Source organism: Myotis brandtii, unplaced genomic scaffold (genome assembly GCF_000412655.1).
Source record: "Myotis brandtii unplaced genomic scaffold, ASM41265v1 scaffold754, whole genome shotgun sequence".
NCBI classification, from domain to species: domain Eukaryota; kingdom Metazoa; phylum Chordata; class Mammalia; order Chiroptera; family Vespertilionidae; genus Myotis; species Myotis brandtii.
This window is the reverse complement of record NW_005371012.1, coordinates 1020175-1033896: the sequence shown is the minus strand read 5'-3', so window position 1 is coordinate 1033896 and position 13722 is coordinate 1020175. Positions and strand designations below refer to the sequence as shown.

General features: G+C 46.4%; 1 protein-coding gene across 1 annotated transcript in view; it reads left to right on the top strand.

Annotated features, from left to right (window-relative positions):
- TMCO4 (transmembrane and coiled-coil domains 4) overlaps positions 1 to 13722 on the top strand; it is an 82945-nt gene that overhangs the window by 1365 nt on the left and 67858 nt on the right. The window contains exons 2-3 of the mRNA XM_005883035.2: positions 5363 to 5470; positions 11358 to 11535. Coding sequence (XP_005883097.1) covers positions 11366 to 11535 — 170 coding nt within the window. The 5' untranslated portion in view covers positions 5363 to 5470; positions 11358 to 11365. The remainder of the gene's footprint in view (positions 1 to 5362; positions 5471 to 11357; positions 11536 to 13722) is intronic.

Below are 13722 nucleotides of genomic sequence, written 5' to 3'. Positions count from 1 at the left end.
TTTATTTATTATTTTTTAAAATATATTTTATTGATTTTTTACAGAGAGGAAGGGAGAGGGATAGAGAGTTAGAAACATCGATGTGAGAGAAACATCGATCAGCTGCCTCCTGCACATCCCCCACTGGGGATGTGCCCACAACCCAGGTACATGCCCTTGACTGGAATCGAACCTGGGACCCTTCAGTCCGCAGGCCGACGCTCTATCCACTGAGCCAAACCGGTCAGGGCTAGGGTGTTTCTTTAGAGCAGCGGTCACCAACCTTTCTGACCTCAAGGACCACCAGTGGTCCACGGACCACCGGTTGGCGACCGCGGCTTTAGAGGCTCTAGGAACCCTGTGGATAACCTGTTTCTGCTCTCAGTAAGAAGATGTAAGAGGCAGCGATGGGGGTGGCTGAGTTCCAGGCGAGGAGGCCGCCCGGCACTAGAAGTGGAATGCTCACATCACAGCACGTTAGCATTTGCAACCCTGACAGTCCTGCGTGCAGCATCAGACAGATGTGGGCTCAGGTCCCAGCTCTGTGGCTTCCTCACTGAGTCCTCTTGGACAGTGCCCTCATTTGTAAAATGCCTGTCTCCGAGGTTGTCATGAGGATGGAAGGAGCCACAAAGAGCCCTGTGCAGTGTCTGCCGCTCGCGGAGCCTTTTTGTGTTTTAGGCCTAAGGCCCAGGAGCGGTTGGAGGGGCGCAGGTGACTGACTAGGTGACATAGCTCAGCATGTGAAGCTTATCGAGGTCTGAGCCTGCAGAATTTCTCTGCCTGAACCCAGCTGTCCCTGCCCTGGTACCACCAGGTGACAGTGGTTGCTCAGCCACCTGGGCCTGCACATGTGGGACCTGAGAGGACTGTTGTACGTTGTAAACTGGGGCCTCAGATGAGATGGGGTCACCGCTGCCTTGGGATGTGGGATAGTGGGCAGAGGAGGGTTGGAGTGGGTCCAAACCACTTTTTTTTAATTTTTTTAAATTATTTTTTATAGTTTGTGTTTTTGTTGTTGTTAATCCTTACCCAAGGATATTTTTTCATTGATTTTTAGAGAGAGTGGAAGGGAGAGGGAGAGACAAAGAGAAACATCAATGTGAGAGATACCCACCGATTGGTTGCCTCCTGCATGCACCCCAACCAGGGCCGGGGAACCTGCAACCAAGGTATGTGTTCTTGACCAGATTCGAACCCTGGACCCTTCAGTCCACGCGGGCCGACACTCTATCCACTGATCCAAACTGGCTAGGGCCAATGCTCTTTCCAGTTAACTACCCTCCGCTGGATCTGATTGTACCATCCTCTGTGTGAAACCCTGCTGCAGCTGCGCATTTTCTTAGGGTGAAGAACAAAAGCCTTAGCATGGACCACAAGGCTCTACACAGCCTGGGCCCCACCTACGCTGGGCCTCCTCCAGCCTGTCTCAGAGCACGTTATCAATGGCCCTCTGTGCTTGAGGCACACGGCCCCCTTCCTCCCCCGAGCCTTTGCCCATGCTCGTCTAGACCACTCCTCCTCCCTGTCTCACTTTTCCTAGTTAACACCTCCTCATCCTTCAGATCTGAGTCCAAACTACACTAGTACCGCAGGTCACAAGACGTCCCAGGGACATACGTGGGAGGTTTAGCTCAGGTGGATTTATGGAGTCTTCACTAGGAGTAATTTCTGCCTGTACCCTGTACTCCACCTGGACCATAGCCCCCAGGCCTTCTGGGGCTGGTCCAAGTTCGCTTAGAGGGATGCTCAGTAATGAAATCTACCTTTAGGGGTAGCTCTTGAGCAAATATAGGGACCTCACTTTATATAAAACTGTATTGCCCTAACTGCTTTGACTCAGTGTTTAGAGCGTAGGGTCCCGGGTTCGATTCTGGTCAAGGGCATGTATCTAGGTTGCAGGCTCTTCCCCAGCCCAGGCTCTGGTCGGGGCTCGTGTAGAAAGCAACCAATCGATGTATTTCTCTCACATTGATGTTTCCCTCTCCCAATCCCTTCCACTGTCCCTAAAAATCAGTGGGGGGAAAATATCCTCGGGTGAGGATTACCAAACCAAATAAACAAAACTGTATTGTCCTTCAGCAAAAAATAATAATGAAGTTATTTCTTAGTTGTGGGGGCAGGTGTTCATTCATTCGATCTTTCACCTACTCTCCAGGCACTGTTCCAGGATACATCCGGGAACATGATGCAAAAGCCACTGCCCTCATGAAGCTTTCCCTCAGGAGGGAGACAGACCACCAAAGAGCTGTAATCCATCATCAAGTGGTGGCAAAGTCCATAAAGAAAAGTCACCTGTCTCTGGGGGAGGGGAAGTGGTGGTACCTGCTATCGGGTGAGGATTACCAAACCAAATAAACAAAACTGTATTGTCCTTCAGCAAAAAATAATAATGAAGTTATTTCTTAGTTGTGGGGGCAGGTGTTTATTCATTCGATCTTTCACCTACTCTCCAGGCACTGTTCCAGGATACATCCGGGAACATGATACAAAAGCCACTGCCCTCATGAAGCTTTCCCTCGGGAGGGAGGGAGACCACCAACGAGCTGTAATTCATCATCAAGTGGTGGCAAATTCCGTAAAGAAAAGTCACCTATCTCTGGGGGAGGGGAAGTGGTGGTGCCCCCTGTTTTAGACCCAAATGAGTACCAAGAGAGCTCTGCTGGGGAGTCAGGGGAAGTCCAGATGTCCCAGCATCATCCACTGCCACCCTCACCCTCCTAGTCATGGGAACAGGCACAGAAGCCACCAGTCATTAAACCCGAGAGGAGGTGGGGTGGCCCAGACGAAGCCTCAGGGGCTTCCGAGGTGGCAGGCCCCACTTTAGCTGGACAAATCCACTAAGTCTCATGGCAGTACCTGCGCCCCTTCAGTAAAGTGGGGAAGAACCTGGGTTTGAAGTCGCACAAGCCTGGGGGCTACATCCTGGTACTACCATTTGCTAGCCGTGCGGCCTGCACCTCTGAGCCTCAGTCTTCTCATCTGTAAAATGGGTACAGTGGTAGTCTTCCTCGTAAGGTTGTTGTGAGGCTGACATGGGGTCATGAGAGTAAACCCACTGGAAATATTCACGGATTTTATTATTAGACTGCTTTTGGAAAAGGGCACCATTTGGACATGAGGATCTACACGCAGGAAAAACAGCACGAGCTGAGGCCCGAGGTGGGAAACCCAGCATGGGCTGGAAGCAGTGGCTGGCTCAGTTTGGCTCACAGCTGGCTGGAAGAAGGGGAGTAAAGGAAAATAAAGGTGAAAAGGCAGATTAGGCCCATCACAGAGATGGTTGGGGCTGGCTGAAAAATGAGATGTTAGCCTGTGGACAGATGCGAGCTACTGAGATACATCCAATTTGGTGGTTTTCAAATTGTGTTTGAAATCTTTCTGGCCACTTGGCCAAAGAGAAGCAGTGTAGCATCATAGTTAAGATGGCTGCCTTAGGCCTAAGACCCAGACACAAGTCTAAATTCCACATCACATGTCCCATGACCTTGACCTTCATTTCTCAGGGCCTCTCTGTCTGCATCTGTAAACTGGAGATAATAACACCTACACTGTAGGATTTTTAGGAGAAAACAAGATGATGTGTGAAAAGAGGTGGCACATGACTAACATTTACTAAGTATTTGCTGTTATGATTTTTAATTTTAAAAATTTAATTGTTATTGCCCGGCCGGCATGGCTTAGTGGTTGAGCATTGATCTATGAACCAGGAGGTCATGGTTCCATTCCCAGTCAGGGCACATGCCCGGGTTGCAGGCTTGATTCCCAGTAGGGGGCGTACAGGAGGCAGCCGATCAATGATTCTCATCATTGATTTTTTATCTCTTTCTCCCTTCCTCTCTGAAATTAAAAAATATTTTTTTTAAAAATTTTAATTGTGATTAAAATACACAGAGCATAAAATTCAGTCTTAACCAATTTTTAAGTGTATAATTCAGTAGTTAGCGTTAGTATATTCACATTGTTGTGCAAACAATCTCTAGATCTTTTCAACTTGCAGATTTGAGACTCCCTACCCATTAAACAACAACTCCCCATCCCCTCCCTCCTGCCTGTGGTAACCACCATTCTACTTCCTGCCCCTACTGATTTTGACTGAGTCCCTCATATAAGTGGAATCATAGAGTATTTGTCTTTTTTGTGACTGGCTGATTCCACTCAGTAAAATGTCCTCAAATTTTACCCATGTTGTAATATGTCAGAAAGTCCTTTCCTTTTTTAAGGCTGAGTAATGTTCCATTGTATATAGAGAACACATTTTGTTTGCCCATTCATCCATTGATGGACACTTGGGTTGCTTCCATCTTTCAGCTATTGTTAATAATGCTGCTGTGAACGTATTTGTACACCCTGCTGTACACCCTTTTTGAGACCCTGCTGTCAATTTTCTGAGGTCGACACCCAGGAATTATTTACGGTTATAATTTGAAGGCAGGGTGTTGAGGGCTCCCCACTGTATTTCCTCTTGCCCACCGGAGTAAGAGAAGTCCCTGGAGCCCTATGGAACAGGTTGAAAACCAGGGAGTCAAATGGACCATTATAGACAGTGCCATTTCTCTCCCTGGCTTCCCAGGCAGATTTGCCTCTTGAATTATTTTTTAATTATCCCAAGTGGAAACCACTATTCATTCAACAAATGTTTGTGTGCTTACATGTGGGCAGAGGGAGGTAGACAATAAGCCATAAACATAAACAAGTAAATGACATAGTGTGTCAGACAGTGATGTGTGTTCCGGAGCAAGCAAGGAGCCAGGTAAAAGGGCCTGGGATGAGAGGCTGGGACAGGGTAGCTTCAGTGAGCTGTGAGATTTGAGCCAAGGCCGGAGGGGGGTAAGGAAGTTGGCCATGTGGTTATCTGGGGGAAGAGTATACCCAGCAGAGGGAACAGCCAAGGCAAAGGCCTTGAGGTGGGAATGTGCCTGATGGGATCCAGGGTGGTGTCACTGGAGCAGAATGAGCGAAGGGGACAGAAGGAGGGCAGATTGCAGTGGCCCAGGGGTGGTGTCACTGGAGCAGAATGAGCGAAGGGGACAGAAGAAGGAGGGCAGATTGCAGTGGCCCAGGGTTGAGGAGGGAGTCGGAGGTTTGTAGCAGAGAAGGGGCGTGATCTGACTTCAGGCTGGGTGCTGTGTGGTGGATAGCTAGGGGTGAGGGCAAAAAGAAGTGGGAGACTGGGGTGGAGGCTCCTGCCAGAGAGATGATGGCAGCTTGTGTGTGTCGGGGAAGAAGGCACATGATAAATGGGGACAAAATGTTATGGAGCCTGGGTACCCACCCTGGTGGCATCCTGTCACCCCAGCACCCCGCCCGTCCTCCACATTGCTGAGTGAGGCTGGGATGGGAACTTTTTGTGCCAACATTCCTTTTTTCTTCTGGTCTGTAGTGGGATTGTCCAAAACCCTCTGGGTTCTTTTCTGTTGGATCTGTTGCCATGGAGACCTCCTGAGATCCTGCATTTACCAGTGGCTTCCAACTTAACTTCCAGATAGAGGTATGGAATGAATGGGTTTCTCTCCCAAATTGCTGGCAAGGGGAATGGGGAGTAAACTGGGCCTGCCTCGAATCCTCCATTCTGAGACCATCTCGTGTGTGTGTGTGTGTGTGTGTGTGTGTGTGTGTGTGAACTTTGATCTACAGTCTTCGGAGTTTCTGGCTGAAATCAGTGCTATAGCTCTATTTTTTTATAAAGGATTTCTTCAACTAGATGCTTTTCCTTCTCCTTGGCTCCAGAACAATTAGACAATTAGTTCTCGGCCTTCCTGCGACACTGTAGCCATCTCTCTAGTAGAAATGCTCGTTTTATTGTACTGCAGACGCATTTAAAAATGCAGTTAACCAGAAACGAGAAAGAGAACAACACATACACATAGGCACAGGCACATCAAATTTGACCTTGGCCTTCACTGGCTGCTCTAAGTTCAAAAAAAGTAAAATAAAGGCCATCAGTGTAGCATGTAAGAAAAACAAAAGTAATTTATTCTTGCATGTGATCTTCTAAGGACCCAGGTCATGGGGCTTTGAGGGCGATTTAAAAGATTTTCAAGGATGATATTCATCATATTTGATTTTCTCCTCGATGCTGACTTCAGAATTTTTCATCTTCCTGAGAAGAAACCCCACGTATTGTTTATGGTGTTAGTCAACAAACACTGGCTGAACACTTAATGTGGGTGCTTGCAGACTAAGGATAGGTATTTGTGGAATGTCTGTCTACCCCCACTACTGACAGAAATAATGCAGCCAATGTTTTCTTTGGTGACGGGTAATGTGACTGGCAAAAATCATAGTCGTAGGGCATCAGAACAAGGTCCTATACAGAGTAGTCCCTGTCCATCCCATAGCTGGTCTGCAGTCTGGCCACGGGTCAGTGTTCGCTTGCTCTTCTCACTGTGTCTTTGTTGTTTCCCTGAGAGTCAGGGCTCTTCTGGGTCAAGTGCAGGCCTTGGTGTCTCGGTGACCGTATCCTGATCAGACCAAGGGGCAGAGGCCCCTGAGGACCAGTATGCAGTTCAGTTGGCACATCCCCTTACCCCACAACTGCCACACACTCCCACAGCTGGAATAGTTTGGGGCCCAGCCCATCTGACTGGACAGTCCATAGAGTTGGAACCCTGGGCACCTCCATCCCACCATCGTGGATGGCTGGAAATTCCTGTCTGTCCTGCCAATCCTTATCCTTTTTGTTGATAACAAAACCTGTTGGTCAGAGGAATGGGACTTACTAGTAACTGTGACCTCAGCCCTCCAAGGCTTGGCTAGTCCGCACAGGGCCAGGACTATCTGAGATCAAGAATAGAATTGCCATTTTTAATTAAAGCTATTTTTTCTATGATAAAAGCACCAATAAGCTTGTGACAGAAAGTGTTAAAAATACAGAAAAATGGAAAGAACAAAAACCAGTTACTTCTTGTCCCACAGCCCTACCACTGAGAGACAATGATCATGAACATTCTGATGTATTTCCTTGTGATCTTCTTGCTCCATGAAACATTTTTTAAAAACATAACTGGAATTGTATCATATAGACAGTGGCATGCTCTTCACCACCTCTCTGAAAAATAAAATCCCTCATTGGTAACAATTGCCAATTTCTGTGGTGTCAATGCTCCCGTCGTGACCCGTTTCCAGGCACTAGCCTCACTTCTCACCAGCCAGTAGGAGCCTGTAGCAGCACACCCTATTATAATTTAAAATCGTGTCTATTTTTTTTCTGATTTTAAAATCAGTACGTATTCATGATTAAAAATTCATAAAGCAGAAACGTAAAAGGAAAATTTAAAATAATCCAGCATCAATCCTTCCCCCTGCTTAGAGACAGCCACTGTCACCATCCCGATGCAACTCTTAACAGTCCCCTCGCCTATGGATAGAGACATAAACAAAATAATTTTAATTTTCTCCTAAGTTCAAAAGTAGTGCATATAAATGGCAGAAAGTTGGGGAATCCAGAGAAGTCTCTGGCATCTCAACTTGGGAAATAATTTTAGAGGATATTCTCCCAGCCATTTTTCTTCTCTGCACTTTTTAAGATGGTTGGACTCATAGCTTGATTCTCTGAGTTTGTAGGGCGTGGTACAGGCACATTCCCATGCCCCATAGAAGGTGAACATCCAGGGGAAGGGTGTTATCACTGATAACTTACTAAAAACCCTCCGGAGGCTTAAAGAGGCAGAAAATAATATTCTAGTTCCTTGGAATGAAAACAGGCCGTTAGGATGAAGTTCAGGTTATTTGAAGCTTTGGGGAACCCTGGGTTTGGGGTTCTGGGACATCCCTGGGTCATTCCAGACACTTGGCCCTTGTTCCATCTCTGTCCTTCATCTGATGCTCAATGGGAGGGTAAGAATAGGAGAGAGATAACCAGGAAAATCTAGCTCTTGCTTAAGCCCCCAAAACTAGTTCATTCATTCATTCATTCATTCACGTAGGAGGCATTTTCTGATCACTCAGTCTGTGGCAGATAAGGGTTGGGCATGGGAATGGAGGGATCAGGTGCCTGCCCTCTACTTCCAGGCTAACCAAGGAGTTAGTGCAGCAACCACAGCTCAGGGCACGAGGAGTTAGAACAGACAGTTCCAGCAAAGTCCAGGGCTGCCTGCAGCCCTACTGAGAAAGGCATCCCAGGTAGCGAGACCTGGGGGGCAAAGGCCCAGAGGAAAGTAGTAGCAAGGCTTCCTGAGCCTGGGGAACCGGATCCCCGTCTCCCATAGGCCTCCAGACTCCACACCCTGTGGACCGCAGGCTGGTTTTTCTGGTTTGCGCCTCCAGGACAATTTGCATATTTCCCAGAAGAACCATTCAGAAGCTGACAGCGGTTTTGAGACCTGGAGGGAAGGCCCACAGTTGTTTCTTGAAATCTGGGTAAATATTATCTAAGGCAGGGGTCCTCAAACTTTTTAAACAGGGGCCAGTTCACTGTCCCTCAGACCGTTGGAGGGCCGGACTATAGTTTTTAAAAAAACTATGAACAAATTCCTATGCACACTGCACATATCTTATTTTGAAGTAAAAAAACAAAACGGGAACAAATACAATATTTATATTTGCATGTGGCCCACGGGCCGTAGTTTGAGGACCCCTGATCTAAGGTTTCTGTCCCTTCAGACCCCTCATCATTGTTTTAAATGGTCTTATTGTAAATGTTCTGAGTTTACACATTGTTGTCTGCCCCACCAGAATGTAGCTCCGTGATGGAGGGTTGTTGTCTGTCTGTCTTAGTCCCCGCTGTGTCCCCAGCATGCAGGACAGTCCTGGCACATAATAGGGCGATACATGTTTATTAAATTAACTAACTGGTTAATTCTGGGAGGTGGTGAATTTTTATTTTTAGTTTACTTAGACCTTAAGAAAAGGTCTTTCAAGTTCTATAGGGACACCCCACTGCTTTTTATTTTTTTAACTTTTTATTTTAAAATAATTATAGACTACAGGCAGTCGTAAAAATAGTATGGGGAGGTCCTGCATATCCTCACAGCTCCCCGCATGGCCGTGGCCTTACAATTAAGTCTGACTCCTTAGCTGGGAGAACTCGGTCGGCCAGGGTGTGGCCCCGGCAGCATCCCCTCCAACCTCGTCTACCCCTCCACGCCCACTCGTTCAAACCCTGGCTGCGCTGCGCATCTTCATGATTCTTAAAAAGCATTTCCTCCCTTCTACCCCTGGGTCAGCTGCCCTCATGTGCTGTCCCCTCTGCCCAGAACATGTTCTTCCTGCTAACCCCACCCCACCCCTGTCTGACACCACCTTCTCCAGGAAGCCAATTCTATGTTCCAGTCCCCTTCTTTTTACCCCTCTATATGTATTTCCTCCTTCACAACATTTATTCTGCTGATTTGTCGTCGTCTGTTTACTTGTCTGTCTCTTCTACTGTCCTGTTTCTTCACCTGGATTACTCTCCCACCCATCTGCAGGGCTGTCCCCTTTACTCCCTGCAGCCTCTGCTGGAATGGCACCTGTCATCTGCATACCACAGTCACTTCCCTCCTGCCCATCACTTCATATCCCCCTCACTGCCTTATTGTACCCCGCCCCCATGATCACTTCCTGACCGAATGTTTACTGATTATTTGTTTGACTGTTAAGGGCATGGATCCTATAAACAGACCACTCAAATGCAAATTTTGATTCCACCACTTACTAGCTATGTAATCTTGGGCAAGTTATTTAAATTATGGTTATCATTATGTATTATTGCCTGTGTCCCACCAGGACATAAGCCCCTTGAGAGCAGGGAATTTGTCAGTTTTGTCCCCTGATGTGCCCCAAGGCCCAGAACAGGACATCATATATCAGATATCCTTCTTCATTCATCCAGCAAGTAGTTATTGAATGCCTATAATATTCAGGGCCTGCTCCAAAATCTGGGGTACACCCGTGAAGCAGGGGTCTGCTTTGAGAAGCAGATATTCTGTTTGTATACATAAGTAACTATGTACACAAACAGAATAGTTTAAAAATATATTATTTCAGATAGAACTAAGTATTATAAAAGTAGACAGGATGCTGGGAGAGAGGGACAGAAGTACTTTAGCCTGAAGACATTCGGGCTGAGGCCAGAAGGATGTCAAGGTCAGGGGAGGAGTGTCCCAGGCCGGGGGAATGGCAAGTGCAAAGGCCTGGAAGGAGACCAGTGTGGGTGTTCGAAGAGCAGAAAGACAGCCAGTGTGGCTGTAGTGTAGTGAACAAGCCGGGTGTGGGGGGCATGAGAAGGTCAGGGGCAGGCAGAGCCTCTCACACAGGGTGTTGTAGGCCATCCGAAGGGGATCGGTACTCATCTTGGTGCACGGGAAGCCTTCGGAGGCTTTTAAGCAGGCGAGTGACAGGATTGTTGTATATGAAAAAAAGGCCACTTGGGCTACTGTGGAGAGGACGGATTATAGGGCTTCAGGAGTGTTTTGTTGAATGAATGAATGTATTTGGCCTGAGCAGAGCTTTTTGTGCACTAAGTCCGGGGTGGCAGGGGGCGGGGGGGGCGGAGAGGGGAGTTACAGTTGTTCATATATAAAATAGTACAATAATTATTAAATAATAGTACCAAATAAACTCTGAGTTTCGAGTGCTCATGACTGTAAACCTACTTTTGCCCCCTGTATATACCCCTCTCCCTTGTGGTTAGAAGCAGGCCAGCTCATGCTTCTCTGATTAGAAGGTTGTTTATTCTTTTTTAAAAAAATATATTTTATTGATTTTTTACAGAGAGGAAGGGAGAGGGATAGAGAGTTAGAAACATTGATGAGAGAGAAACATCGATCAGCTGCCTCCTGCACACCCTCTCCTGGGGATGTGCCTGCAACCAAGGTACATGCCTTTGACTGGAATCGAACCTGGGACCATTCAGCTCTCAGGCCGACACTTTATCCACTGAGCCAAACCAGTCAGGGCTATTCTTTTTTAAAAATATGTTTTTATTGATTTTTAGAGAAAGAGGGAGAGAGAGATAGAAACATCTAAGAGAGAGAAACATTGATCAGCTGTCTCCTGCAAGCCCCTGATGAGGATCAAGCCCACAACCCGGGCATGCGCCCTGACCGGCAATCCAACCACTGACCTCATGGTTCATGGGTCGACGCTCAACCAACTGAATCACACCAGCCGGGCAAGGTTGTTTAATCTTGAACTAAAAACCAATGTGGGCCTCCCTAGAGATCAGCCTAATAAAACACCGTCTTGGGTAATTAGCACAATTACCGCAGCCTCTAAATTGAAAATATCTCCTACTAGTGTTTGGTATGTCTTCACTTTCTTGAAGATGATGAAGTTCTTCATTTTAATGAGGCTGACTTATCAATCTTTTCTCTCAGGGTTGATAATTTTTGTGTCCCATTAAGTAACCTTTGCCTACCCCCGGATGCATTGCTCACTGGGATTTCTTCCTGCAGGACCGGAAATGGCCACGTGGGACAGATCCAGCCCCAGGCTGCCTCAGGAGGCCGAGCCAGCTGTGGAGGGGGACCCACATCTGCCCACGGGCCGGGAGTTGTCCGAGGCCAACCGCTTTGCCTATGCCGCCCTCTGTGGCATATCCCTGTCCCAGCTATTTCCAGAACCTGAGCAAAGGTGAGTGCTATTGTCCCACAGAGGGAAGGTCCTGCTTCCTCAGAGGCACCAAGCAGCCTGCAATGTATTGTGGGGCCCTAAAAAAAGGAGAAAGTCATTGTCCTTGCCTTTAAGGCGCTCACAGCCTGATAGGGGAATATGACATCTCATTCAGCGCTCACTCACGCATACCTTCACCAACCATTTTCTGAGCACCTACTGTGTGCCAGCCATCATTTGAAGTACATGGAAGGTATAGATGAACAAGGCAGACAGAATCCCTGCCCTCAGGTATGACACAGTTTAATGGGGAAATGAGATATTTATTCATTCAGGTGACATGCACTTACTGAACTCCTCCTGTGTGCTGTGTGTACCACAAGACCCTGTTCAAGCATGTCAAACTCAAAGGCTAACACGGGCCAAATAAACAAGGTGTAAGTTCATGTGGGCCGCAAAAAAAAACAAAAGCTTCAATTTTCGTAGAAACGTAGGTTTATTTCGATAGAGACATGCTGAATACAAAGGGCTGAAATAAATGAATAATCAACATGAAATAATAGAACATTTTAATAAAATTAATATTTTTTTCTTGAACATTAACTTGCCAGACACTGAATAACTGCACAAATTAATAAGCATAACGCAAATAAACCTATTTTTCTTATTCTCCGAAAGCGAAATATTTCCTGTTGCGCACACCAAACAAGTCAGTACAAGACTAATGCGGCTGCTAAAATATTCGCTGCTAGTATTAGTGGAGAGAAATGGTGCGCCTGAGCATAAGGTGCATAAGGGAAACAAATGCAACACGATTATAGTAATCAGTCATTAGCGAACGTTGTAGTTCGTTATTAATAATTATGTATAACAGGATATTGTAAAAATTAAATTATGAAATTTTTATTAAAACGTTTTTTACATCCTGTTATATTGGCTGGACCGCAAAAATATTTGTTGTGGGCTGCATGCGGCCCACGGGCCGCGAGTTTGACATGCTTGCTGTAGATAAAACAGAAGAGCAAGGCCTGGCTCCTGCCCTCCTGGTGCTTACAATTAAGGGGAGGGTACACACCTGACTGGTTGTAATAGCAGACAGATGGGGTGTCATGGGAGCAAAAGAGTGACAGTTTGAATTACAGTGTTAATATCTGCCTTTGTCAATATCTAGCACATGCATTAGATGTATATTTAAAATTCTAATAGCAGACTTAAGAGCCCAGGCTTTGGCCTTGAAGGGCTTCAAGGATTCTATGGGGAAAGAGTTTAGAGGCAGGAGGAGGCCAGTGAGGAGGCTGATGGAGTCATCGGGGAAACCAGGACAGTAACCGAGAGGTGGAGGGATTCTAAATGTGTAACAGTTAGGACTGATTCAAACCTAACTGTTAGGCCTGACAGAATGGGCTAATAATACTCACCCTTGCAGGGTGATTACAAGAATTAAATGATTGAAGAAAGGTGGTCAAAAGGTACAAACTTTTGTACAAGATAAATAAGTACTGAGAATGTAATATACAGCATGACTATGTCAACACTGATGTGTGATACACAGGAAAGTTGTTAAAAGAGTCAATCCTAAGAGTTCTCATTGAAAGGAAAGCACTTGTTCTTTTTATTGTATTTATATGAGGTGCTGCAAGCCAACTAAAGTTATTGTGGTAATCATTTCACAATATATGTAAGTTAAACCATTATGCTATATGCCTTAAACTTATATAGTGATGTATTCGGGGGGGCGGATTAGATGAGATAATGTAGCTCAGTGTCGGCACATAGTAGGTGCTCAATAAATGTACCGGTTACTTGCTAACTCTGGGACGTATTGTGTTTGCCCCAGTTTTCTCCTCTGTAAAATGGATGAACTTACTCCTACCAGTCAGGGTATTTGGAGCTGCAAGTAACAGGACACTGTACTAACAGAGATTTAAAGAATAGATTTTTTCCCTTCTCACTTAATAGGAAATCAAAAAGCTTGATTCAGTGCCTCAGAAAGCCTTTGGGCTGGCTTCTCTGCATTCTCTTGGCCTTCCCCTCCTGATCACAACATGGCTGCTGCAGTTCCACACATCGCATCCTCACAGGAAAAGGCCCAAGGCACAAAGGAGGGGGGCCGGGATTCCCCTCAAGTCTCTCTCATCAGGGAGGAAATCTTTCCCAGAATATGCCAAGAAGGCTTCTGGCTAGATCCAGTCACTTGCCCAAGCCTCA